The sequence below is a fragment of the Mya arenaria genome, chromosome 5 (assembly GCF_026914265.1).
Source record: "Mya arenaria isolate MELC-2E11 chromosome 5, ASM2691426v1".
Taxonomy (NCBI): domain Eukaryota; kingdom Metazoa; phylum Mollusca; class Bivalvia; order Myida; family Myidae; genus Mya; species Mya arenaria.
In genome coordinates this window covers 44590351-44616733 of record NC_069126.1, presented here as the reverse complement: position 1 = coordinate 44616733, position 26383 = coordinate 44590351, and the positions used below count along the sequence as shown (strand labels likewise).

Sequence of the window (26383 nt, the reverse complement as noted above, 5' to 3'; positions counted from 1 at the left end):
TTTAGAACAAAAATTATAAAAGGCCATATTGTAGGTCATTACGGACAATTATTTGTAATTTTACATACAACTTATGTTTATTTCAGAATGTGGATATTTATATGTTGTTATAGGTGATCTATTTCTTTTCTGAATTAACTTTGGATTGTCATATTTGTTTGCTTTCCGTTACATCTGGTTTAATTGAATGGTTCAGTGAAAGTGCGCCATCACAATGGGTTTTCACTCTTTTATGATTGCCAATTGAAGGTTGTCAGTATAATGTTTGTTTCTTTTGTGATATACCGCCGATAATTACGGGCCTCACTTACAACTAATTCTTGAAACACGGATTTGTGACTGATTTCGAGGCCAGTAACTAGCAGGGGCTAAGAAACGCCTTCGACGATCCAGACATACAGTCTATTGATATTTATTATTAACAAACATCACTTTTCAAGCTTTAAATTCAAAATCATTGAGGCCTGAGACCGGGCCTGATAGAATAATTAAATATTAAAAACGGCTTGAGACACACAAATTATGTTATATAGAATCACAGCACACTTAGTTTATATTTTTATATAATTCCGATACGATAATAATTTAGATACTGGAATTTGTGTAATGTTTAGCAAGATCCGGTGGAACCGTATAATACACAAAAACCGGAAGTTTACGTGTAACAATTGCGCACGCATTCCAGGAAGAAGTGTTGAAAAAGTCCAATCATTTGTCGACACATTTACCGGCACTATCGCAGAAGTCATTCATAGATTTATAGAAAAGTAAGTGTATTTGGTATTTATTGTGAATGGAAACTGATTTATTTGCTTAACATAAAATGATTTTAATTCACAGATATCACGCTTTTTGTGAACTTATTACGTTTTAGACACGTGTTTTTGTACAAGCTGTCAAAATATTGAAATAACGCTTACTAGCCGGCTTAGTAAGTTAGTTGACCATCACTTACGTACAGTGCAGTGTCAAATTAGAAACAGGTATATATTTTTACATCAATAATATTCGTTTAATTAAGTGGATAATACACGTCAGAGATCTGAACTACTTTTGAATTGTGATTTAATGCGTTTTCAGTAAGTGCCTTAGAACATTAAATTTTGATGCCTAGCTGTTGGGGACTACACCGAAAAGTTGATTTTAACAGACACTTTTTGTTTGGTCAACTTCTCTTACCCTAAACAGAAAGAATTTTTAAAATTAAAAAAAAAAGTTCCGGTAATATGCATTAATAGTCTAAAATAATAGACGTGTTATACAGGATTCTTCCAATCCCTTACGTCTAAACGGGAATGTGCAAAAAACGGGGGTGTTTTAAAAATATTGAAATTGTTTGAAGTGAAGTATTTTATGGTTGAAATTGATCATAAAGAGTTATATTCATATTTTACCATGTAAGTGAATTGTTATTTTGCACTGAACAAGCATTTAATGCATTAAAACAAGTTGTTTGCCTTTCCAATAAAACGAAAGTTGACTGACACAGACAACAATTATGCGAAGGGGAACAACTCGATACAATCGTAATAACTCGGCCTCCTCCGACAAAGCTTTGAGATAGACCTCGTTATACAATCGTAACAACTCGGCCATGGCCGAAATGTTCCGAGCGATTTAAAACTGTGCCCTTAAGCCTTGCAGGTGCCCTTCATGTATATATCGTTATGTTTTGACAGAAAGAAATGAAGAAAAGCCGTCAAACTCATTATTTTAAGTTGGATATTTATTTTTGTGTACGGAACTAATATAAAATAACATTATCTGGTAATATTTCTTGTTTTTATGATATTTTATAGACACTAAATGCTTTAACCCGGAATCCTGATCGGAACAACTACCCACTTTTGATACTAAACAATTTGTACGTGAAGGATTGCCATATCAAAAATCTAAAAAAAATCCGTCAACGTACAATTATTTGGACTATATGCATTAAGTGTGGCTTATATTGGACAGGCAGGATTAATTCTTTGAAAGAAACAAATTAAGCAGCAGTTGCTAATGTATGAGGTGTTTGTCTACAATTTGATTTAAATGAGCACTGGCACTGTAATTTACAACTGACAAGGTATGTCACTGAGTGTCATGATATGAAATGGTTATAAGACGGTGTACACTTACTATACAACAATATATTCATATCAATTACTGTCAACTCTTTTAAAATGTTCAAATATTAAACAGAATTATGAAATGTATATATGAAGTAGTTTCAAGAAAATTTCTGAGAAAAACAGCTTTTTCTTAATTCTCCACTACTGTGCCATTCACCTTGCCTTATTCTTTGCCTTAAGTATAATACAATTATTTGACTGCAATAATATGTATGTTTTTATTACATACATAAACATTTATATATAAACAAAGAAATCTGAATTTGATGTATTTTCTGAGCTACAGATAAGGGTTGTAGTAGGCAATATTAATCTAATCACCTGTTTGGTCACATTGAAAAAAATCTTAAAAATGCATATACCCTTACTGCAATCAAGTTAGGATCGTTTTAAGAACATTTGTATTGACCAAATTATGGTTGCTATACAGGTGTACAATCTATTCAAGTCTTACACAATGATCTCCCTTGATGAGCATAGTATTTTAAAATGTGATGACTGTGTGGTGATAATTTCATGAAGGAAAACCAAAAAAAAGTTACAAAAACCCCAGAGATAATTGACAAAATTTCACTTTATTTCAACTCAGCATCCATGGGAAATATAGATAATGTCAACCCTGACATTTTATTGAATGAAACTAAGGTGTTCAATACACTTTACAAAATATGTTTAATGCTTTAAGCAAACAGTTATAATATGTAACTCTAACTGTACACATTTTGTAAAAAGCAAATTATAATGGGCTCTAGAAGCACCTTGTTTTAAAAAAAATATAATTATTTTTCATTGTTTTGATTCATTGATATTTTCTTAACTTTCAGTTTTATCAACATGAACAGACTGGTTGTTACGGCAACCATTCTGACAGCACTGATTGGAGTATCAGGTAACCCTGGATGCATATCAGATATTTTCGTTCTGCGTAATCATTAACATTGAAGCGAAGTTGCAGTCTAATCAATAGGGATATATTAAAATTCCTTAAACACAAGGAGTCTGTGAGCTACACTTTGTGTTGCATTTTTTAATCAAATCAGTTATGAACAAAAATAACCTGTGTATGTACGCACAGTGTATTAGTATTAGTCAAGATTCACAATAATGTAGCAGTGCCATATTATGATAATGTGTAGCTTTCTGTCTATATGAATTGTTTTTAACTCCCTCTGTCTTCAGAATGTACCAGTAAATAATAACATAATCATATGAAATGAGTGTTTCAAAAATCTTTCCGGTTTCTTATTTCAGTATGTCACTTGGCTGTCATGTCTGTGGATTTGGGAAGTGAATACATGAAGATTGCTATTGTTAAGGTAACTGATGGAACATTGTCTTACTTTGTCATTAAATTTAGTTTAATGAAAATGACAAATCATAGAACATGTGCTCCATGCCAGTGTCATACATGAATTTATAAACTAATCAACAGTTATTTATGTTTTTATATTTATAAAATGATTCAATTATTTACCTTTACATTCTATATGCTGATTACATGACATATTATGGTAAAATGGACGGTAGGTGGTCATTGTCCACAAGTTGCCCATTCTCTTACTAAAAATGTCAAATACGCACAAGTCAAACCAATAACTAAACTCAGCAGCAGAGGCATTTACTGTTTTTCACTGTCTTGTCCTCGTCGGTCTCTACTAATAAATGGTTTGCGTTATGAATGTTGTTTTACAATGTGAAGACTTTTGGTGGTAACATTTGTATTTTCTCTTCCAGCCTGGTGTTCCCATGGAAGTCATTGTAAATGAGTAAGTTCACCATTACATGTAACAAAAAAGAACCTTTATTAAAATATTGAACAAAGATTTTCAGATTTAACACAAAAAAGTATTTGCATTTGTTTACAATTATAAATACCAATGTGGAATTGTTTTACAGGGATTCAGCAAGAAAAACAGCCACTATAGTATGTTTAAGGAATGGTGAAAGAAGTTTTGGAAACCCGGCAGAGCATTGTGTAAGTAAATTATAATAATACTGAAGAAAAGTTTATGGTAAAGAGAGGTGCTTCACTGAAGACCTTACACAAAATGAATAACACTAAGTATATAACCATTCCATCAGATTAGGAGAACATTTGGGAACAAAGACATTTAAAGACTTCTTGATATTGTGAATAATAATAATGCGAATAAATTTTAATATAAATATTTATGTTTTGCCAAATCAAATTCAGACACGCCTAACGGAAAAGCTGAACATTAATTACAAACAACAACCAGAAGTGCATGTTTGAACAGACTGGAAGGCCTTTTAGTTCTGATTAACTACAGTACAGTTCCATATTCATTTCCAATAATGATCTTTTAATATTTCATTAAATTTACGAATCATTGCATGTGTTGTTCTGTTCCCTAGGCAAACAAATATCCTAGCAACGCATTCTGGTACCTGACCCAGATTGTTGGTAAGATGTATGATGACCCTGCTGTTACTGTGTACCAGAAACGGTTTCCATATTACAAACTGGTCAAGGATGAGGACAGGGGAACCGTTCTCTTCCAAATTGATGAGTAAGTTTACAAATTCATATAAAGAAAATACACAATAGTTTTAAATTTGATTGCCATCAATTATCTTTTAATGTAATACATGGACATTGGTTGAATAATTTATAGACTAACTAGTATATTGTTTATTGTAGTTACATATATAAATTGGTGTTTACCATGGTTACACATATGTGTTAATGTTTATCATCTGACATTATCTCTTGCCTTTCAAGTATTAAAATTATTGCTCAGAGGAGCCTTTGAAGACAAAACGTTTTACATTTTCTACCCATGAATTGCAGTGAGACATTCTACAGCCCTGAGGAGTTACTGGCCATGATTCTAGAAAAATCTCGTTCATACGCCGAGACTTTTGCTGACCAAACAATCAAAGATACAGTTATCACCGTGCCCTCGTACTTTAACCAGGCAGAGAGGCGGGCTGTTATGTTGGCTGCAGAACTAAGTGGTATTAATGTGCTCCAGCTTCTGGGAGATAACGCTGCAGGTACATGTTTTTTTAGCTTGTTTGCTTTTCAAAATGAGGTTGTTGTGGTACTCCTGGTGTGGCTGTCAGCAGCAGAGTGGGGGTACTGTGGTACTCCTGGTGTGGCTGTCAGCAGCAGAGTGGGGGTACTGTGGTACTCCTGGTGTGGCTGTCAGCAGCAGAGTCAGGGTACTGTGGTACTCCTGGTGTGGCTGTCAGCAGCAGAGTGGGGGTACTGTGGTACTCCTGGTGTGGCTGTCAGCAGCAGAGTAGGGGTACTCTGGTACTCCTGGTGTGGCTGTCAGCAGCAGAGTAGGGGTACTGTGGTACTCCTGGTGTGGCTGTCAGCAGCAAAGTAGGGGTACTCTGGTTATCCTGGTGTGGCTGTCAGCAGCAGAGTCAGGGTACTGTGGTACTCCTGGTGTGGCTGTCAGCAGCAGAGTGGGGGTACTGTGGTACTCCTGGTGTGGCTGTCAGCAGCAGAGTGGGGGTACTGTGGTACTCCTGGTGTGGCTGTCAGCAGCAGAGTGAGGGTACTGTGGTACTCCTGGTGTGGCTGTCGGCAGCAGAGTAGGGGTACTCTGGTACTCCTGGTGTGGTTGTTGGCAGCAGAGTCAGGGCACTGTGGTACTCATAGTATGGCTGTCGGTAGCAGAGTGGGGGTACTGTGGTACTCCTGGTGTGGCTGCTGGAAGAATAGTCGGGGTACTGTGGTACTCCTGGTGTGGCTGCCGGCAGTAGAGTGGGGGTACTGTGGTACTCCTGGTGTGGCTGTCGACAGCAGAGTGGGGGTACTGTGGTACTCCTGGTGTGGCTGTCGAAAGAAGAGTCCGGGTACTGTGGTACTCCTGGTGTGGCTGTCGAAAGAAGAGTCCGGGTACTGAGGTACTCCTGGTGTGGCTGTCAGCAGAAGAGTGAGGGTACTGTGGTATTCCTGGTGTGGCTGTCGGCAGCAGAGTAGGGGTACTCTGGTACTCCTGGTGTGGCTGTCGGCAGTAGAGTCGGGTACTGTGGTTCTCCTGGTGTGGCTGTCGGCAGCAGAGTCAGGGTACTCCTGGTATGGCTGTCGGCAGCAGAGTCATGGTACTGTGGTTCTCCTGGTATGGCTGTTGGCAGCAGAGTCATGGTAATGTGGTACTCCTGGTGTGGCTGTCGGCAGCTTAGTCAGGGTACTCTGGTACTCCTGGTATGGCTGTCAGCAACAGAGTCATGGTACTGTCACTACTGTGGTACTCCTGGTGTGGCTGTCAGTAGTAGAGTGCATAACCTTTTACATTGGACATTACTAAAAATATTTTCATGAAATTGATAATCAAACTTGGTACACATCTTGCCAGAAACAAACCATATATGTATAGTACTAGTAGGGCCCATACTTCTTTTTTTATTCATTATTTCCTTGGTAATAACATCTGGCAGATAATTCAATAAAAAGAATGTTTAATAAGAATTCATTTATCTCAGGGATGATTATTTTTTGCTTATCAATGTGAATTATTATAATATCTCAGTCAAGATCACATTTCTTTTATGAATTCCTCTGAATCTAAACTCATGTTTACCATGTGTATTCCAGTTGCCCTGAACTACGGTGTATTCAGACGTAAGCAGTTCAACACCAGTATGACATACATCATGTTCTATGATATGGGTGCTACAAGCACCACAGCTACGGTTGTCGGTAAGCCCCTGTCTTTTTGAACACTATCTCTCAGTCTTTAGGACATTTGATAATCATTTCACAGCACACTTTTAGTTTAAATGTGTAGAAAAAAATAATAACATAATATTTTGCTAACCAATCAGGAGATCTTTGTGTAAAGCTGTAAAGGGAAATAACTGTAATCTATTAAAATATTTAACACATGCAGTTATTGAAATCGGCCTTTTGAATGAATAAGAATAAATTCATACAGTAGTGCTCTGTTTTAAAAGATAAGGTTTTGAGCAAGCTGGCAAATTATTTTATCAGAGCAGGGCTTTTAGGCTTGTGATAATTTTGACTATTGCAAATGACGTATGAATACTGCTTGTGTTGGTGAGAAACCCATGTATAATAAAATGAACAATGTTCCCTTTTCCAGGCTACCAAGTTGTAAAGATGAAAGAGGGAACTCGCATGGTTGAGAATCCCCAGCTCGTTATCAAGGGCGTTGGGTAAGAAAACAGAATCTTTATGATTTAACATCTCATGTGTAAATGCTAAGACAAGAACTTATATGTAAATTTGAAATGCATATTTTCTTATACTCATTTATAAAGTACACATACGTGCATACTTCTACAAGTACATGTATGTTAAACTTTGTTCTTTTCACTTAAAGATGCACTCTTAGTCCCAAAACATATTTACCACAAATAAAACAATTGTTTTGATATATCAAAAGGGCTGAATAAATGTCAAAAAACACAATGGTTCTTATGAAGTTCTATTAGAAACAAAAATGCAGAAAACACGGTTTTTCTACCTTAAGAAGGGATAGTAGATCACAGTAAATCTTTTAGCATTCACCAATCATTTAATATTTTTGCATTTTAAGCTATTAAATATACGGTTACAATCTTGTTATCAGTAATTGATATTTTCCATACATGCATTATCTAGTAAGTAGTTAAAGGTTTGTCACTCAAAATATATGTTTATTATATATACATGTCACATGATGTGTATTTATTGATTTTGAATAAGAGTGTCATTTTAATCTATAAATGAAAATAGACTAATACGGTAGTGATTATTAAAGCATATTGTTACTGAACAGCTTTCTAAGAAATGGCTGTCGAAACTTATGGGAAAAAGGCCAAAACTGAAAACTTATGGCCCATTTTTAACGCATGTCTTATACAATTGAATCACCATTAGCATTGCCACATTGCATTATCATCTTCATTGTTTCTTTTGTATTACATCATGTATAATGAAACTGTACATTCATACAATTAACGCAATGTATTCTGCAGATTTGACAAGGAACTAGGAGGTCTGGAGATGTCCATACGACTTCGCGACCATTTTGCAAAGTACTTCAGTGAGCACAAGAAGACCAAGTCTGACCTGTACACCAACTACCGAGCTATGGCAAAACTGCTGAAGGAGGCCAAGAGGGTTAAGAAGGTCCTCAGTGCTAATGCTGACCATCAGGCCAGGGTATGTTCAGAATCTGTGCAGATGGGATTTTTTTTCTTCTTTCAAGCATTTTTGTTGGTTGTTTGTTGCGAGTATAGAAGTTTTGAAATTGTCACTATTATGTGAGCCTCAGGAGAGAACTAAATATATATTGACATTAGAACTTGACTATGTCATTATAATACAAGTCTGAATATGTGTAGTGAATATAATTGCCTGTCAAGTTATGCCTTTTACCAACTGCGACATATGGATGAGTGTTGGTATACACGTGTGGTGCTCTTGTTATTGATCCATCAGTAAACAATCTTTAACATTCGCGAAGTGACTTAGTTAATGTCCCTAATCACAAATGTTATATTCTTTTGATTTTCCTGAGGGTCCATTTTTCATGAAAAATGCAAGTCCCAAGGGACACCTTCTAGCAGACTTGTATTGCCAGGTTGAGGGCTGTTGGAAAGAGATTTCAAGATAAAGGTGAGTTGGAGATGTGTGCCAACTTGTTTCTATGGAAACTTAATAAACCTACCAGCACACATTATAATGATCACATTTGGGTATCAACAGGTTGAGGGTCTACTGGATGAGGAAGACTTCAAGATGAAGGTGTCACGGGCAGAGTTTGAGGAGATGTGTTCCGACGTGTTTGAGCGTGTCACCAAACCCATTGATGTTGCTCTCAAGGCCTCTGAGATCACACTGGTAAGAGACTTATTGACACTAAGAAATATAAGAAGAACCCCAAAATGGTATATGTTATCATTAAAAAATAAAAGCACAGTCAATGAAGTTAGTCTTTTGGATGAACAAGCCCAAATTCATATTACTGCTTGGCATTATTTTTTTCACAAGCCCTGCTGTATAAAACCCAGAATTAGAGCAAGCCCGGAAAGCATTTACCGTAACCAGTGCAGGGCTTGTGGGCTTTGGTTAATTTCAACCACTGAAAGCCAATTGGTAGTATGAAGTATCAAAACATGTTCTTCCATGATTGCCTCTGTAGGGATATTTTTTTAATGTGACTATTATCTCTTTGATTTCAGCCATATGAATTGTTGGTTACATTCATGCTATATGTTTTCAAGACTGATTTGTAACTTCAGGGTGAGATATCAGATGTGATTTTGATGGGAGGAGGCACCAGGATTCCTCGTGTACAGCAGAAACTGAAGGAATACTTAGGAGGGTGAGAATATGAAATTTGTGCCATTTTGAAAAAAAATACTAGGCTGTATCTGTATTTATGATTTTATTGGACCTCTGCTAATGATACTTGCAAATATTTCTTTGTTGAAATTAAGTGCTAAGTTAAAGCATCAACACTGACAGTTTCAACTCTTAGGGTGAGCCAGGTCGCTCATCAAACCAATCTATCATCTTGACTATATTCTAAAGAACAAACCTTTGTTTACCATTTTCATCCTGTATTCCAGTATTGAGCTAGGCAAGAGTATCAATACAGACGAAGCCGCCGCTCTCGGGGCCGTCTACCAGGCCGCTCACCTTGGAAAGGGATTCAAGGTCCTCACTTTTGGGGTCAAAGAGGCAAACATCTACCCCATATTGGTATGTACCAGGATGGTCAAGTGTGCTCTTTTAAGTGGATTGTATTGTTATATCATGAAAGTTTTTGTTGATTTATAGAGGTAGGTCGTAAATACCGTTATAATTAATATTGTGCAGATTCTAGCTTAAAACACTGGACATGAAGTGATCTCCCTTTATAAAAAATCCACAAAAATGCCAGGAAATGAATGCATTTACCATCCTTTTATAGCTACGTAAAGAAACAGTTTTACAGTATTTGCAATTAAAAAGTAGCTTTCCTAAGTTCCAACATTGTAAGGTATACCATGTCTTCTTAGGTTGAGTTTGAGAAGCAGAGAACAGAAGACAGCACAGACCCACCCAAGGTGATCAAGCGTACCCTGTTTGGCCGCATGAACCCCTACCCCCAAAAGAAGGTGATGACCTTCAACAAACACTTCAAGGACTTTGACTTCAATGTCAGCTATGGGGAGCTTGACTTCCTATCCAGTGAAGAGGCTGAGTGAGTGTAGCATATACTCTGACCTTACAATCTTTGTAAATATGTTTATTATACCCCCACAAACAAAGTTTGAGGGGGTATATAGGAGTGAGCTTGTCGGTCTGTCGGTCGGTCTGTCTGTCGGTTTTCATGGTTTCCGGACGATAACTCATGAAAGGCTAGACAGATTTGAAAATTTTTTGGTACACAGGTGTAACATCAGAAGATACAGGTCAAGTTCGATATTGGGGCTGGTGGGCCCAAGGTCAAGGTCACTGTTACTAAAAATAGAAAAACGGTTTCCGGACGATAACTCATGAAAGGCTTGACAGATTTGAACAATTTTTGGTACACAGGTGTAACATCAGAAGATACAGGTCAAGTTCGATATTGGGGCTGGTGGGGCCAAGGGCAAGGTCACTGTTACTTAAAATAGAAAAACGGTTTCCGGACGATAACTCATGAAAGGCTTGACAGATTTAAACAATTTTTGGTACACAGGTGTAACATCAGAAGATACAGGTCAAGTTCGATATTGGGGCTGGTGGGGCCAAGGTCAAGGTCACTGTTACTAAAAATAGAAAAACGGTTTCCGGACGATAACTCATGAAAGGCTAGACAGATTTGAACAATTTTTGGTACACAGGTGTAACATCCGAAGATACAGGTCAATTTCGATATTGGGGCTGGTGGGGCCAAGGTCAAGGTCACTGTTACTAAAAATAGAAAAACGGTTTCCGGACGATAACTCATGAAAGGCTAGACAGATTTGAACAATTTTTGGTACACAGGTGTAACATCCGAAGATACAGTTTGGTACACAGGTGTAACATCACAAGATATAGGTCAAGTTCGATATTGGGGCTGGTGGGGCCAAGGTCAAGGTCACTGTTACTAAAAATAGAAAAACGGTTTCTGGACGATAACTCATGAAAGGCTTGACAGATTTTAACAATTTTTGGTACACAGGTGTAACATCAGAAGATACAGGTCAAGTTCGATATTGGGGCTGGTGGGGCCAAAGTTAAGGTCACTGTTACTAAAAATAGAAAAACGGTTTCCGGAAGATAAATCATGAAAGGCTTGACAGATTTGAACAATTTTTGGTACACAGGTGTAACATCAGAAGATTCAGGTCAAGTTCGATATTGGGGCTGGTGGGGCCAAGGTCAAGGTCACTGTTACTAAAAATAGAAAAACGGTTTCCGGACGATAACTCATGAAAGGCTAGACAGATTTGAACAATTTTTGGTACACAGGTGTAACATCCGAAGATACAAGTCAAGTTCGATATTGGGGCTGGTGGGGCCAAGGTCAAGGTCACTGTTACTAAAAGTAGAAAAACGGTTTCCGGACGATAACTCATGAAAGGCTAGTTTTTCTTGTCAGCAGTGTAACTTCTAAATTACTCAACAGATTTAAATAAATCAATACATGCATGATAAAAGAAGATGCAGTGTGCAGTAACCTTGGAGTTATGGCCTCTTTTCAAAAAAATGGTTTGCCATTCCTGTGTCCAGGCGGCATTTGGGGGTATTCGTCACTCCTGTGACTGTTACTGGTAAGAAATTTGTTTTGTTAAATACACTTAAATCCCTGAGATGGATGCAAATTTCTTACCAGTAACAAACCACAATGTGTTTGAACATTGTGGGATGAAGATTTTTGCTGAAGAATTTAAACCATACTTTCTTAGATTAACTGTCTGACATCATCCCCCATAGATCAATGAGACAGCTCCAGGGCCCGATCCAGGAGATTGGGTTGAGGGGCATTGCAGAGGCGTACAATAAACATACGGATGCACAAGAGGCCAAGGGAATCAAGGCACACTTCCGTATGGATGAGAGCGGCATACTTACACTGGACCTGGTATGTGATCATTCTATTTTTAAATCAACTATTCAAAGAAGTAAAAGAGCTATACTACACCTCCTATCTAATGGCTTCTGGTTAGAGTTTAAGGGCAAGTTGGCATTTTCACTTATAACTGCCATCACACAATAGGGTTGCATATTTCCATATTAAGCACAATACAAATTATGGCCCTTGATTGACTTTTTTTTTACTTTTCTATGACTTTGTAATTTATAAGAAGGGCGAAATGTGTTCTGAATCATTCTTTTTTTCCATGCAAAATATGCGTACAGGTATATCCTTTCCTAAGATTATAAGACAATGATGGAGTGTTGAGAGGAACATGTCTGTTTCAGGTCGAGACGGTGTTTGAGAAGGAAGACAAGACTGTGGAGGAGGAGTCCACATGGTCAAGTAGGAAAACCTTTCTCACCCACTAATATGCCATGCCCTTTTTTGTCTATTAAACATAACAGTATAATGCATGTTTATAATCTGTGTCAATTTCGTGAACAGTTTGTACATGCAAGTGCTCCCAGTTGAAACATAGATGAAATCTCACATGTATATTAGCCCTCCGCCCCCCCCCCCCCCCCAAAAAAAAATAAAATAAATAAAAGAAAGGATTTCCCTGTATTAAGAGACGCATGTAATTATGAAAATATATTTATTATCATACAGAGCTAGGTGACACAATCAGTGGGCTGTTTGGATCCAAGGAGGAAGGGGACCAACCTTCACCACAGGTAAATATCCTCCTGTCATATTGCAGGAAGGAATAACATGCTAATAGTCATCACATTTATAACTAACAATTGTATCTACAGGTATATATCCCTTACAAATATCAAATGTTTTAGACAGAAACCAGTGAAATAGATCTTTTTATGCCCCCGAAGGTGGGCATATTAAAATCGCACCGTCCATCCGCCGGTCCTTCCGTCCATCCCTCTGTCCGACTCAATAACTTGTGTCTGAGCTGTAACTTTCCCTTGTTTGGACAGATTTTAAAACAACTTGCCACATGTATTCCACATACCAAGACGACGTGTCGCGTGCAAGACCCGTGTTCCTACCTCTAAGGTCAAGGTCACACCTAGTGTTTATTCACAATGGAATGCTGCATATAAGGACATAGAGTATAGGTTGTCGTGTCCAGGCTGTAACTTTCCCTTGTATGGACAGATTTTAAAACAACTTGCCACATGTGTTCCACATACCAAGATGATGTGTTGCGTGCAAGACCCGTGTCCCTACCTTTAAGGTCAAGGTCACACTTAGTGTTTATTCACAATGGAGTGCTGCGTATAAGGACATAGAGTATAGGTTGTCGTGTCTGGGCTGTAACTTTCCCTTGTATGGACAGATTTTAAAACAACTTGCCACATGTGTTCCACATACCAAGACGACGTGTCGCTAGCAAGACTCTTGTCCCTGCATCTAAGGTCAAGGTCACACTTAGTGTTTATTCACAATAGAATGCTGCATATAATGACATAGAGTATAGGTTGTCATGTCTGGGCTGTAACTTTCTCTTGTATGGACAGATTTTAAAACAACTTGCCACATGTGTTCCACATACCAAGACGATCTGTCGCGTGCAAGACCTGTGTCCATACCTCAAAGGACAAGGTCACACTTAGTGTTTATTAACAATGGAGTCCTGCATATAAGGACATAGAGTATAGGTTGTCGTGTCTGGGCTGTAACTTTCTCTTGTATGGACAGATTTTAAAACAACTTGCCACATGTGTTCCACATACCAAGACGACGTGTTGCGTGCAAGACCCGTGTCCCTGCCTCTAAGGACAAGGTCACACTTAGTGTTTATTCACAATGGAATGCTGCATATAAGAACATAGAGTATAGGTTGTTGTGTCCGGGCTGTAACTTTCCCTTGTATGGACAGATTTTAAAACAACTTGCCACATGTGTTCCACATACCAAGATGACGTGTCGCGTGCAAGACCTGTGTCCCTACCTCTAAGTTCAAGGTCACACTTAGTGTTTATTTACAATGGAGTGCTGTATATAAGGACATAGAGTATAGGTTGTCGTGTCCGGGCTGTAACTTTCCCTTGTATGGACAGATTTAAAAACAACTTGCCACATGTGTTCCACATACCAAGACAACGTGTCGCGTGCAAGACCCGTGTCCCTACCTTTAAGGTCAAGGTCACACTTAGTGTTTATTCACAATGGAGGCTGCATATAAGGACATAGAGTATAGGTTGTCGTGTCCGGGCTGTGACTTTCCCTTGTATGGACAAATTTTAAAACAACTTGCCACATGTGTTACAGGTTGTCAAATATGGGTGATATTTTTTATGTTCAGAGGCAATTTAAAATAACTTGCCATATGTATTTGATATGTAAAGGCAAGATCAACTTTTCATGTACTGACCTTGTTCATAGGTCAATGTCACATTCGGGGTCATTTGTCACATACTGTTGGTATGTAGATTTATAGTTGACAATGTCTTGGCCATTATGGTTTGACCAAATGGTTTGACCAAATTTATGGATTCTAAAGATCTATCTGTCTGATATTACAAGTCAAAAAATGATTACCACCTATGTCATGAAGAACTGTAACTTTGCTTACCTTTGTAAAATGCATACAATTTAGTATTAGTTCTCATTTGATAGAGTTTTAGTTTGTTTGCACATTTTATAATCCTGTTGTGTATTTTCAGTTTGTGTTTTTTGTTTGAAATAACATTAGATTAACCCCCTGATTTTTTTCATCATCTTTATATAGATGGAGGCAGTAGATGATTCTATCCATTTAAATCTAGATGAGGTAAACAATTGTTCTGAAATGGTGAATTGGTGAACCTTCCTATGGTATTATACAATCTGTGCATACAAATGGGCTTTGGTGTTCTTTTTCGTCAACCATTGCATATTTTAAAGCTGTTTTGTACTGAATGCTGCTTTTGTATAAACAAGAGATCACATGGGGATATTATGACAGGATGCTTTTCTGATGTCCTCCTTTACTTCCAGCTAGATGTGTTAACATGTATCCATCAAGACAATTCGATTTTACACAATAGAAAAATCATAAATCAATCACATTAATGATGACGTCCATTTTCTTGAATAAATACAACACATTCAATCAACAGTACAATCAAATATTTTCTTTAGGAAAGAAGGTATTTTCCTGAAAAAAATATGATACTTAATGGAAAGTTAATATTGTAAAAACTTGTGGGTTATATATATTTTCACTGTTGGATATGGAAAGGGAAATTGATAAGCATACAATAAAAGGTTACATTATGGTGTAAATTCTGACTGCTAAAAAACAAAACAGAGAAAAAAACACAACTTAGTTGTGATAAAATACAATATTGTTTTTACCTGTATTATTTGCCTATTGTCCTTTTACTGTTCTGTAAATATGAATGCTCTGTATTTCTCTGTACCTGTTAAAATAAGAGGGTGGTCTAGAACTTCCAGTCCAAGTCAAATGGTTAGAATGTTTAAAAAATATTAGTTTTTTCAGGCAGAACTGACGTTGGGGGTGGGTGAGGGAGAAGGGTTGTGTTTGAACCTGTAATTTGTGTGTTCTGGCACATGAAAACCTGTCAAAATTTAAATCTCTTTCATGTAATTTCTTTGTTTCTCAATTTTCTTGACAATGATACAGATGATAAATTTTATCTTGCACTGTATAATTATATCATTAATAAGCACTGTAAGTATTAAGTTAACACAGTATCAGACTCCTTGTTATAGACATAAGACCATCCTTAAAAATTAGTCTGTTACCAGTGGCTCAATACAGCCACTTTAGTTTGGGTCATCCTAATCATACAGTTAACAAATATATTTATAAAATAGACTTTACTTTGTTAAAGAGAATAACTGGTATTTTATTGTGATTCAGTCAGGCCACTGTTAACTAACATTTATTTAAGGATGGCCGTATATTCAGCTTTTATCCCATCTGTGAAAACAAGGTGATTTAATGTCCGTAATATTAAACTAACGTTGGGTGCATGTTGTTTAAATTAAGGCCAATGGTACGACGGAGGGTAAGGATGGAGGAGAGACTGGAAATGAGCAACCACAGTCTGATCAGCCGGCTAAACCAGAGTCACAACAGGTCTTTTTTACGAACGTTCTTAATAAATAACAAGCTGACATGTGCTTAAAGAATAACGCTGCTGTTAAAAATTGGACATGATTTTTTGTAAAGTAAGAGCTATTCCACTATTAGCTCATTTGCTTGAGTGCACAATGTGTTTGATGTATGATGCTTTAGCTGTGCATGTTCAACTTTCTGTTTATTTCCCAGTTTTATTTTTCGCATGATTTTTACACAAGTTTATTTGCATACATATAATTATGTTTTAGTTTAATCTTCTATTAGTTAATTTTATAAAAATGTTATATATTTTTGTGAATAACTTTGTCAAGTTTTAGAATGACACAAATGATACCTTTACAGTGTATGACAAACTTGAGAAAGAATGATATAAGTAATCTGTGAATGTATTTAACAGCCAGAAGAGGGCAAAGAAGAGCAGAAAGAGGAACCAGCAGGGGAGGATAAAAAAGATGAGGAACCGGCTGAAGATTCTACACAGGAACCGACTGATGAGAGCACAGGAGGGGAACCAGACAAGGCTGAAGAGAAGGATGAGACAACTGAAGAGAAACCAGAAGAGAAACCAAAAGATGATGAGAAACCGAAAGAAGAAAAAAATGGAGACAAAAAAGAGGATGGAGATAAAACGGTATTGCTTGTGAATGTAGCATATTCTACTTACATATATTCACAATTCTGTATCTGATTATAAAAAATCTAATGATCTCCACTTAATTAACTATTTTTCATGAGAGAATTGTTATGCTCTGGAAAAAAGAAATATATATTTTTTCATATATTTCATATAAAAGTTTTTTTACAGGTTTCTCTTTTAAAACTTTAATTGAAATCTTCTTAAATGTGATACTATTCTACAGGAAAATGGGGAAAAGAAGCCCAAAATTGTGATTGTGAAGGAGAATATTACCACGGAAACATCTATAAATGATATCAGACCTCCTAGCAAAGATGTCTTCAAAGCCATGAAGAAAAAGTAAGGATTTAGTCTGTCTTATGGCATGGTTTATACAAGGTTACTTATAAATCAATATTGAGTTGATAACCCTACGTTTTCCACATGAAACACCTACAAGATGTAAGTCTGTGCAATTCTTTGTTTTCTGAAGGATTCCAGCTGTCAGTATCTTAGTTTTAATGATTTTAATGAACACCTAATGATTTGCCACACTTTATTTCATAATTATTATTTTCGTGCATTAAGTGCATTTTACAAACCATGAGTGAGTCGTTTCCAAGAGAGCAATTTTCATCATTTTTAAAAATAGAAGACAGCTAATGTTGAATGCAGCTATTATTTCAAGATCTCTTAAAAACAACATGTTACATAAAGTAGACTTCTTTTAATAAATAACTTTGCATTGTTATTTGTTTTACTCCAGACTCGCTGACCTGACTGCCAGGGATACGGAGAAGAAACTCTTAGAAAAAGCGAAGAATGAGCTAGAGTCGTTTGTCTATGACATGATGGACAAACTCTCACAGGAGTTGTATGTGCGATGTTCCACGGAGGAACAGCGTGAGGAGTGGATGAAGTCACTTAGCGAGGCTTCTGATTGGCTGTATGAACAGGAGGAAGAGACACCGAAAGGGGTGAGTGCATTAGTTAAACTATTTACTACATGCATTCCAGCAATTCCTTAATCATTTGCCTAATGACTATGGCTATTACATTCCTTGTCAGTCACATGACTATGGCTACAAAATTTCTTGTCAGTCACATGACTTCAGCTGCAACATTCCTTGTCAGTCACATGACTATGGCTAAAAGATTCCTTGTCAGTCACGTGACTATGGCTACAACATTCCTTGTCAGTCGCATGACTTCAGCTGCAACATTCCTTGTCAGTCACGTGACTATGGATGCAACATTTCTTGTCATTCACGTGACTATGACTGCAACATTCCTTGTCAGTCACGTGACTATGGCTAAAAGATTCCTTGTCAGTCACGTGACTATGGCTGCAACATTCCTTGTCAGTCACGTGACTATGGCTAAAAGATTCCTTGTCAGTCACGTGACTATGGCTGCAACATTCCTTGTCAGGCATATGACTATGGCTTAAAAAAATCTTGTTCGTCAATCATATGGTTATGTACATCATTTCTAGACACTCATTTGCCAATGTCTATAATATTTCTAGTCAGTCACATGACTATCGCTGTAACAAGTCTCAGTATTTCCTAGATCATTTGACAATATTGGTTAAGTATTAGCATATTTGTTTTTACATACTGTCAATTTAAACTCTCACCTTGAATGTTCCAGCCATACATAGACAAACTGAAGGACCTTAAGAAGATGGTGAAGAAGGTTGAATTCCGTGTGCGTGAGGTGAAGGAGCGCCCGGAGGCCCTGGCTGCCATCGATTCCATGCTGAATCACTCTTCTGTCTTCCTGAGTAACATCAAGAATCTTTCATCACTGAGTATTGAGGAGGCCCTGTTTACAGCAGTGGAGATTGAAACACTAGAGAAATTGATAAATGAAACTATGGTATGACATTTTTGCATTTAAATTTTGATTTGTTTTCTTTCCTTAATGAATCTCCTTTGGAGAATAGATCAATTAAAATTATTTTGGATTCATATGATCCTCTTTTTTTTTTTAAATACATGCACATGTTTATGGACCAGTATTTAAAACTACAAGTTGTTTTGAACTTGTGTACTGATATGGTTTAAGACATGTTTTAACATTAAAAATTGATGGATATTGGATTGAAAAGTTAAAAACAAGTATTTTGAAAGTTAATTTAGCTTCAATCTCATTTCAGGACTGGAAAAATAGCAGTGTGAAAGAACAGAGTCAAATTCCAGATTATGAAACGCCCAAGTTATTATTAGAAGACATTGGTAGAAGAATGCAGGCTTTAGATAGAGAAGTTAAATATTTAATAAACAAAGCAAAGACTTATAAACCCAAAGCAAAGCCTAAAAGTGAGAAAAATAAGACCACAAATAAAAATGCTACTGCTGCTGATAAAGATGGTAAAGATACACCAGCTGATAAAGATATTGATGATATCCCAACTGATAAGGACATTGAGGATCAAGATACACCTGGAGATAAAACTGGTAATTTTAAAATTCTGAAACATTACTTTGGTTAAATAGCTAATATTGTCAACAGCACAGGAATATATATGTAGTTCCTTCCTGGTAAGCAGTTCAGATATAGTGATTATTAGCATCATCAAGTGTTTTAACAGGTGATATGGTAAATCTTGAAAAATATCCTGTGGTTTGTTTCGGGTATGACAAATTTATGCCCAAAGAAGGGTTGAGGGGCAAAAAAAACTCTGAAATTGGTTAACAAGTCATTTATATTTATTCAAAGGTACGGTACTTCCTTCTGATTTTGATGCAAACATTGGAGTAGAAAAAAGCAACTGTAAAGTCTAAAGTTGAAAGTTCTCAATCCAGATTACATCATGTAAAAAAGGAGTGCGGAGTAGCAGCACCCTGTAAACTACTGCATTTCTTTCAAACACAGTATGTTCCATCCATCTGTAGATCTATGTGTTCCTTAGTCCTGGATTCGTACACAAGACTTGTTTTACCTGGGTAGTATTAGAGTTTGGGTTTTATTCCAGTAGTACCTGTATACAAGGTCATTCTTCAGATCAAACTGGTACATGGTGATTTTAATCTTTGGTTCTATTTGCCATTCTTAGTGTTAAAAATAAACTAAATTAATGTTTTTCAGAAGGAACAACAGACAGTCCAGACACAGAAATACCTCAGCCTCCAACAGAGGAAGAATCTCAACAAGCTACAGATACACAAGGTAAACATTGTTGTTTAGCAACTGGTCAAGATATTTTAGTATCCCCCCAACAGAAGGTTTTGGGAAGGTGAAATTATTTTGGCGAATGTCATTCCATCCATCCTTCACATTCTTTTCTTTCTAGCATCATATCTTGGTTGGCATTGCTCTAATTATGATCAATTGGTCAGAATCTTCCCTTTGATTAGTCTCAACAGGTTGTAAGAGGGTCACACTGGGCCATAAACTAGGTCAAATATTTTGTCCAATATTTATGCGTCTTGGATAATTTTGAACTATGTCGGGAGGTGTCAAAAACTTATTTACTAGGTCAATATTTTGAAATACCTTGTGGACACTTTAGAGGCTATATTTTTGCATTATGTCTGGTCCAATCTTCATGGAACTTAATCAGAATGTTTGCCTTGATGAAATCTTCATTCTGGTAGTTTGAAACAATTCGGTCACAAGTTAAAGTATTAGAAAAACACTGAAGGGCTCATATTGCTGATAAAATTTAAGCCATAATGTTATCCCCTACCCAACTGGAGGGGGATATTGTTTGTCCATTCCTGTTTCACTGTCAATTTGTTGTTGTCCAGAGCCATATGTTTGTATTAAATGGTTCATTCAAATACATGGGGAAACTATTACAAATGCTACATTAAAAACGGTACTCTTTCATTTAAAAAGTAATTTCAAACAACCTCAATCCATATTCAACATTCATAAGTCCTTTCATACGTCCGTCTCACTGCATCCATATAACATGTTTTGAAAAGAATATTTCAACAAATAAAATAACATTCATTGTATTTTGACTAAGCATATCAATTCAACAAATTCGCTGGTTAGTATTAATTTTCACAAATGCCTGTTCAACATCAACAAATTGAAAAGTCAGTGCAAAACAGTTGGACCCTAGATTACGGCTAAGTTTCCCACTGTCCAGATCAAATCATGTAAATAATACCGTAATGATCATTTGAATTTCATAAACTATGTCATTATGCTTAACATTGTTGGAAAAAAACAACACATTTGAACATCCGTTTTACTAAGCATTGTAGGGACAAGATTATAGTTATTAGAAGACCATTGCTCAAAGCTGCATCTTACTGTTGAGTATGGCTACAACATGGTATTAAATGGTATTTAAATTCCCATAAATAAATTTGACAAACTTAATTTTTCAGAAGAAGAAACAGATGATACTGTAAAAGCCACAAAAAAGCCGGAAAGAACAACACACGATGCAGGAGATTTATAACACTAGCTCATCTATAGGACTTATACACCATTTCTCATGATCAATATCGACCATTAGGCTAGTATTTTCAGCCAGGACCAGCTCATTTTGTATTGTTAAACTAAAAGGCATTAGATTGTGATACTGGCTCACTGATAAAGGCATGTTAGTCAAGGGCGTACATGTTAGTCAAGGGCTTTGTTGTTGTTTGTGGCGACAGGAGGTGAAGTGCTTTGGCATGGTCTAGCAAAGATATTTGGAAGATAAATAGGAACTGTAGTGTTTCCAGGGGGTGATCCAGGTCATTTCAGTTGTTGTTTTAAGAAATCCATCATGTTCACAGACTGATATACTTGGAATATTTACTTTGGAATATTACATTATCAAAGACACATTTAAAATATTTCACCTTGTTCAATTGTGTACTTGCTCAGCCAAAGTTTAAATCTTTCCACCTGTTAGTTTATTTTTCATATATAGATTTAAAATAGTTTAAATGTTGAAACATACTATTGAGTCAAATCAGATTTTGTAATACGTCCATATTCTGTTCATTCCATGTATGAATGGAAATAGTTTGACATTTGTGATGAATGTTTGTTGAATATGGAAAAATGTATTATTTTAAACATGTTCTGAGTTTGTGTGAGTGTATTCGGACATGTGTGCGTGTTTATTGGGGTACATGTATATAGTTTATTGAAGAATTTGAATTTGTAATTTATCTGTTTGTTCATGTTTCATTATTTATAAGTCATGAAGTGCTTCTGAAGTGGGTTTGTGCAAAAGATAAATTATTACGGAGTAATTTCAATTAGTAGAGTCGAATATTGCTGTAGTATTTATAGATATTTTTCTAGTTCTAGTGTCAATATAAGATTATATGTTTGATCTGTACTTTTACCCGAGAGAAGGGTCGATATTCAATCAAAATTGATGGGCCAAAGTTGCGGAAATGATGTTACATGTTGAAATGATTGTGAGTTCAGCATAAAAGTCTGATAGGACTCGATATGACTTGGGCAGCCAGAGATACATTTTAAATCCATGTTGAAGGCATACTTAATTAAATCAGTTTACAACCTTTCCATCAACATTAGAACATACACTATAGGACTTTGAGCAAAAAATGTACTTGTAGTGACAGTACTTATGATTAGGGATGGCAACGAGTAGTAAAATTAATACTCGAGTACTCGGACGATCGTTCGATCGGGTACTCGATTACTCGGAAAAATTGAATAGAATAGAATAGGATTGTGTAGGTGAAAGTACCGCTATCAAAACTTCGCTAATTGACATCAGTGCTAATTTGAAATAGGGGTCCTTTGTTGATAGTTTGCAACTATCACTGTTAACTGTCAACTAATTTATTGAGGTCAATTGTGTACACAGCGGGGATTAGAGGGACCGTACATTGTCCTCTTGGCAACTAACCCGATCTGATATTTTATCTGTAAATCGTATATTTGGTGATTTTTATAGATTTTTTTCCGAGTACTCGAGTAGTGATTTGGTACTCGAGTACTCGGACGTTCGATCGAGTACTCGAGTACTCGGGTACTCGTTGCCATCCCTACTTATGATCAATCTGTATTTGTGAATGTTTGACAGTCCAGTCAATTTGACAAGGTCTCATGACTGTTCCTGTACGGTATTCTCATTTGCATGAATATTTTTATTTTGATATTTGTAGATTAATTTGATGTTTGATGAGATAGTTCTTTAATTGTGCGAGTTAACTGGATGATTGACAATATATTTGTCTTGGTACTTGAGACTTTGCAATTCTAAACAAATATTGGATGTTTTGTTATTGTGAAACGAAATAGAAAACTATTAAATATTTTGAACAAATACTTTATTTTATTTCTTTTGCGGTAATGTAGCTTAAAGATAAGAGTCCCTCCATAAGAGTGAATTAGTCCACACTTTTCTTTGTGGCTACATGCATCAAGGAGCTTTGGAATCATTTAAAATGATTCAGAAAAGGGCTCGCATTGCTGGATGAATTTGACTGGCGTTTGGCCCTATTCGGCAACTTTAATATTTGTTAGAGATCTTTAAAAAGTAACATAACTAGAAGTGGAATTGTTCTGGAAATCAACTAAATTTCTAGTTCTGGATTTTTTCACATCTTTTGCTGGATGTGGCCACAATGGTTACGAGTCATTGCCTCTAATTAATATGCATATACAAAAAAATAAATATTAGTGAACTTTTTTTCTGTGTGATGAAAAAAAATCCATATACAATAACACAGTTAGCTTAAGTTTGTTATTTAAAAAACAAAAATGAAATGTTACGAAAACATTTCACAACTGTCCGATTTCTTACGGATTTAAATTATCATTTGATTTCAGTTTAACTAAGTGTTTAATAGAGGAACGAACAAAACAATATTGCAATTTCCTTTATCTGACATAGGCTGAGTCGTTGTACATTCTTAAAATGCCTCTTGTTAAATCACTTATTTTTTCATTTAAGTAATTCTCCAACAACTGCAGCCATTAGATTTTTGTTAAATATTAAAATCTACCCTAGTGAGTCTTAAGAATTTTGTTGTTTGTATGATTGATTAAACCATTTCCTTTTTGTAAATTTTTCAAACAACCAAAATTTAGCGGAAATTTTAGTCACATTAATTATCATCAAGAATATAATGAATGTACAACAACCAGGCCATTGTTTTCTAATAAGCATGATGCAGGTCTTGTTCCTTCATTATTCAGCATACTATTTCTATGAAACTTGTACGGCTAAAATCTTTAAAAAATGTTTTTTCGACATACCATGAAATTGAGGAAGCACAAATACCTATAAACTATTACTTTTTAGAACTGCCAAATTTTTATTAAAACAAAAAGGATATGACAGAATATGACCACTGGCTATCTACATACAAATGGCAAAATGTGATGAGAACTAACGTTTTATAACTAACTGGTCATCCCTTTTAACATCTAGGGCCACCAACATTCACCCTGCCAAGTGTTCCCAAAACAGGATTCACCAATTCGTAGATAAAATACCATTATCATATAATATTTCATCTCCTGTAAACTCCTTAATGTGCCCACAGAGATATGGTCGCAGCTACCACAGCCAGAACTTCACAAAGAATTATTTGACCAAGGGCAACATTATAGCACACTCAACACAGCATGTTCAGCTGTCAGTACCTTTTTCAAAGTGTGTGCTTATATTGAATGAGAATGGTCTAATTGGACGATTCATGAAAGCTTGTTTTCGCAAAAGGCCAACACAACCAAAATATAAAAGTACATGGGATGTTAACACAGTCTTGATATATTTAAAACAAATGGATGATGGCTCATTGTTAGCACTTTCACAAAAATTGTCCATGTTATATTTGTTGGTTTCAGCACAGCGATGTCAAACTTTACATTTGCTCAAGGTGTCCGATATAATATTTTCTCCAGACAAAAGTTACGTAACAATTACACCTTCAGCAGTTTTAAAAACTACAAAACCAGGAAATTAATTACAGACCAATAAATTTGGCAAAATATCAATCAGAAACTTTATTCGTAATGTTATTGAACAAGTACCTAAGTCATACAGCCGGCCTTCGTATGGGAGACAAGCTGATGATCAGCACACAAAAACCCCAAAGGCGTGTTTTGTGATACCATTAGACGTTGGGTTAAGACGATAATGATCAAATCCGGTCTGGAAAATAAGTATGGGCCTCATAGCACTAGGGCAGCTTCCATTTCTACCGCTAAAAGTGCAGGAGTAGATCTTGGCACCATAATCAAAACTGCAGGATGGACAAATGCGCACACATTTGCAAAATTTTATGATAAGGAAATTCTGAGTCAAAAGACTGTTCAGGATGCAGTCCTATCAAACTTGTTGGTTGACTGTTGATTTACTCTTTGTGTTGTATAGAAACACTGATAAATATATGCCAATTTACATTCATTGTATTGATGCATTGCTTGTGTAAATATATCAATTACATAGGGCATTATAACACTTTAAAGTTTCGAAGTATATTTTATGTGTTTTTAAGTCGAAACTTGAAATTAACTCTAAAGTCTCTGTGGGGCACATTAAGGAGTTAACAGGAGATGAAATTGAATAATTAACCGAGACTTACCTTCGTAGATGGGAAGGTGAATGTTGATTATAATTTCATCGACTGCAAACTCCTTAAGTGCTCACACACCCTACCCAACCCACCCTTATATACTTTCAAATTTTGACGAGCCAAAATCTATCTATAAATTTTGGCTCACTGGCTCTAAATACTGAAGTTCTGGCTGCGGTAGCTGCGACCGTATCTCTGTGTGAGCACTTAAGGAGTTTGCAGTCGATGAAATTATAATCAACCTTCACCTTCCCATCTACGAAGGCAAGTCTCGGTTAATTATTCAATTGTAGCATCCCTTTTAACATCTAGGGCCACCAACATTCACCCTGCCAAGTGTTCCCAAAACAGGATACACCAATTCGTAGATAAAATACCATTATCATATAATATTGTAGCACCTGGTTAAAGCAGTATTGAACCACATAGACTTGTTTAAGACATTGTAAAAGGGAAGAACAACTTCGAAGTAAATCATTATCGAACCACACAAACCTTCATAAAGTATGGGTTCACAGTGAAAAGGAAACCAGTAATTTTATCCACACAACATACTTTTTTGTGTTGCATACAAAGCATGGCAGACTCCTAGCGATCACGCTTTCCAATATGGGTGCTTTTCAAAATAATGAGGCTTTTTCTTTTATCTCTCCTAACTTTTATTCCTTTCATCTCTCCTAACTTTTATTCCTTTCACTTTTGGAAAGTGTTTGCAAGCACATTATGGGCCAATCAATCTTGTCAAGAAAATTGTTGAGTTTCAAATGGATGGCTCAACCAGGAAAAAAGTTGTGTAAGAATATGTTGCTCAATTTGTCCCCTGTGCACCCAAAAAAATGTGACATTTTACATGAAGACCTTTATTCAAATGTGTTTTATTTTTTTAAACTGAATGATATAGTATTTTGTTATTGTTTTTTATGTAACTTAACCCTTTCTCATTTTAAAAAACATACTTCAATTAAAAAATATGTATTATCTTAACCAAATTTTAATGTCAT

At 36.2% G+C, this 26383-nt stretch overlaps 1 protein-coding gene across 4 annotated transcripts; it reads left to right on the top strand.

Annotated features, from left to right (window-relative positions):
• The first annotated feature begins 669 nt into the window (after positions 1–669).
• On the top strand, positions 670–23118 carry LOC128234610 (hypoxia up-regulated protein 1-like). Of its 4 annotated transcripts, XM_052948944.1 has the most exons (26): positions 670–767; positions 2942–3006; positions 3369–3433; positions 3852–3883; positions 4014–4092; positions 4494–4648; positions 4930–5135; positions 6691–6795; positions 7199–7271; positions 8076–8262; positions 8809–8943; positions 9345–9427; positions 9675–9807; positions 10107–10291; positions 11995–12142; positions 12484–12541; positions 12809–12873; positions 14889–14930; positions 16155–16244; positions 16645–16878; positions 17108–17223; positions 17630–17840; positions 18517–18744; positions 19025–19325; positions 19957–20037; positions 21213–23118. In XM_052948944.1, the coding sequence occupies exons 2-26, from the start codon at positions 2952–2954 to the stop codon at positions 21284–21286; spliced, it is 3141 nt and encodes a 1046-aa protein (XP_052804904.1). In that variant the 5' UTR covers positions 670–767; positions 2942–2951; the 3' UTR covers positions 21287–23118. The 4 variants fall into 4 exon arrangements, with proteins under 4 accessions (XP_052804904.1, XP_052804905.1, XP_052804906.1 ...); XM_052948945.1 differs by lacking the exon at positions 14889–14930; XM_052948946.1 differs by lacking the exon at positions 16155–16244.
• The last annotated feature ends 3265 nt before the right edge of the window (positions 23119–26383 follow it).

Bases quoted from the DNA above. Each gene is read 5' to 3' on its own strand.
- LOC128234610 (XM_052948944.1), top strand. From the start codon at position 2,952: ATGAACAGACTGGTTGTTACGGCAACCATTCTGACAGCACTGATTGGA. The intron at 3,007-3,368 runs GTAACCCTGGAT...TTCTTATTTCAG, and splicing joins AGCACTGATTGGAGTATCAG to TATGTCACTTGGCTGTCATG. The intron at 14,931-16,154 runs GTAAACAATTGT...GTTTAAATTAAG, and splicing joins TCCATTTAAATCTAGATGAG to GCCAATGGTACGACGGAGGG.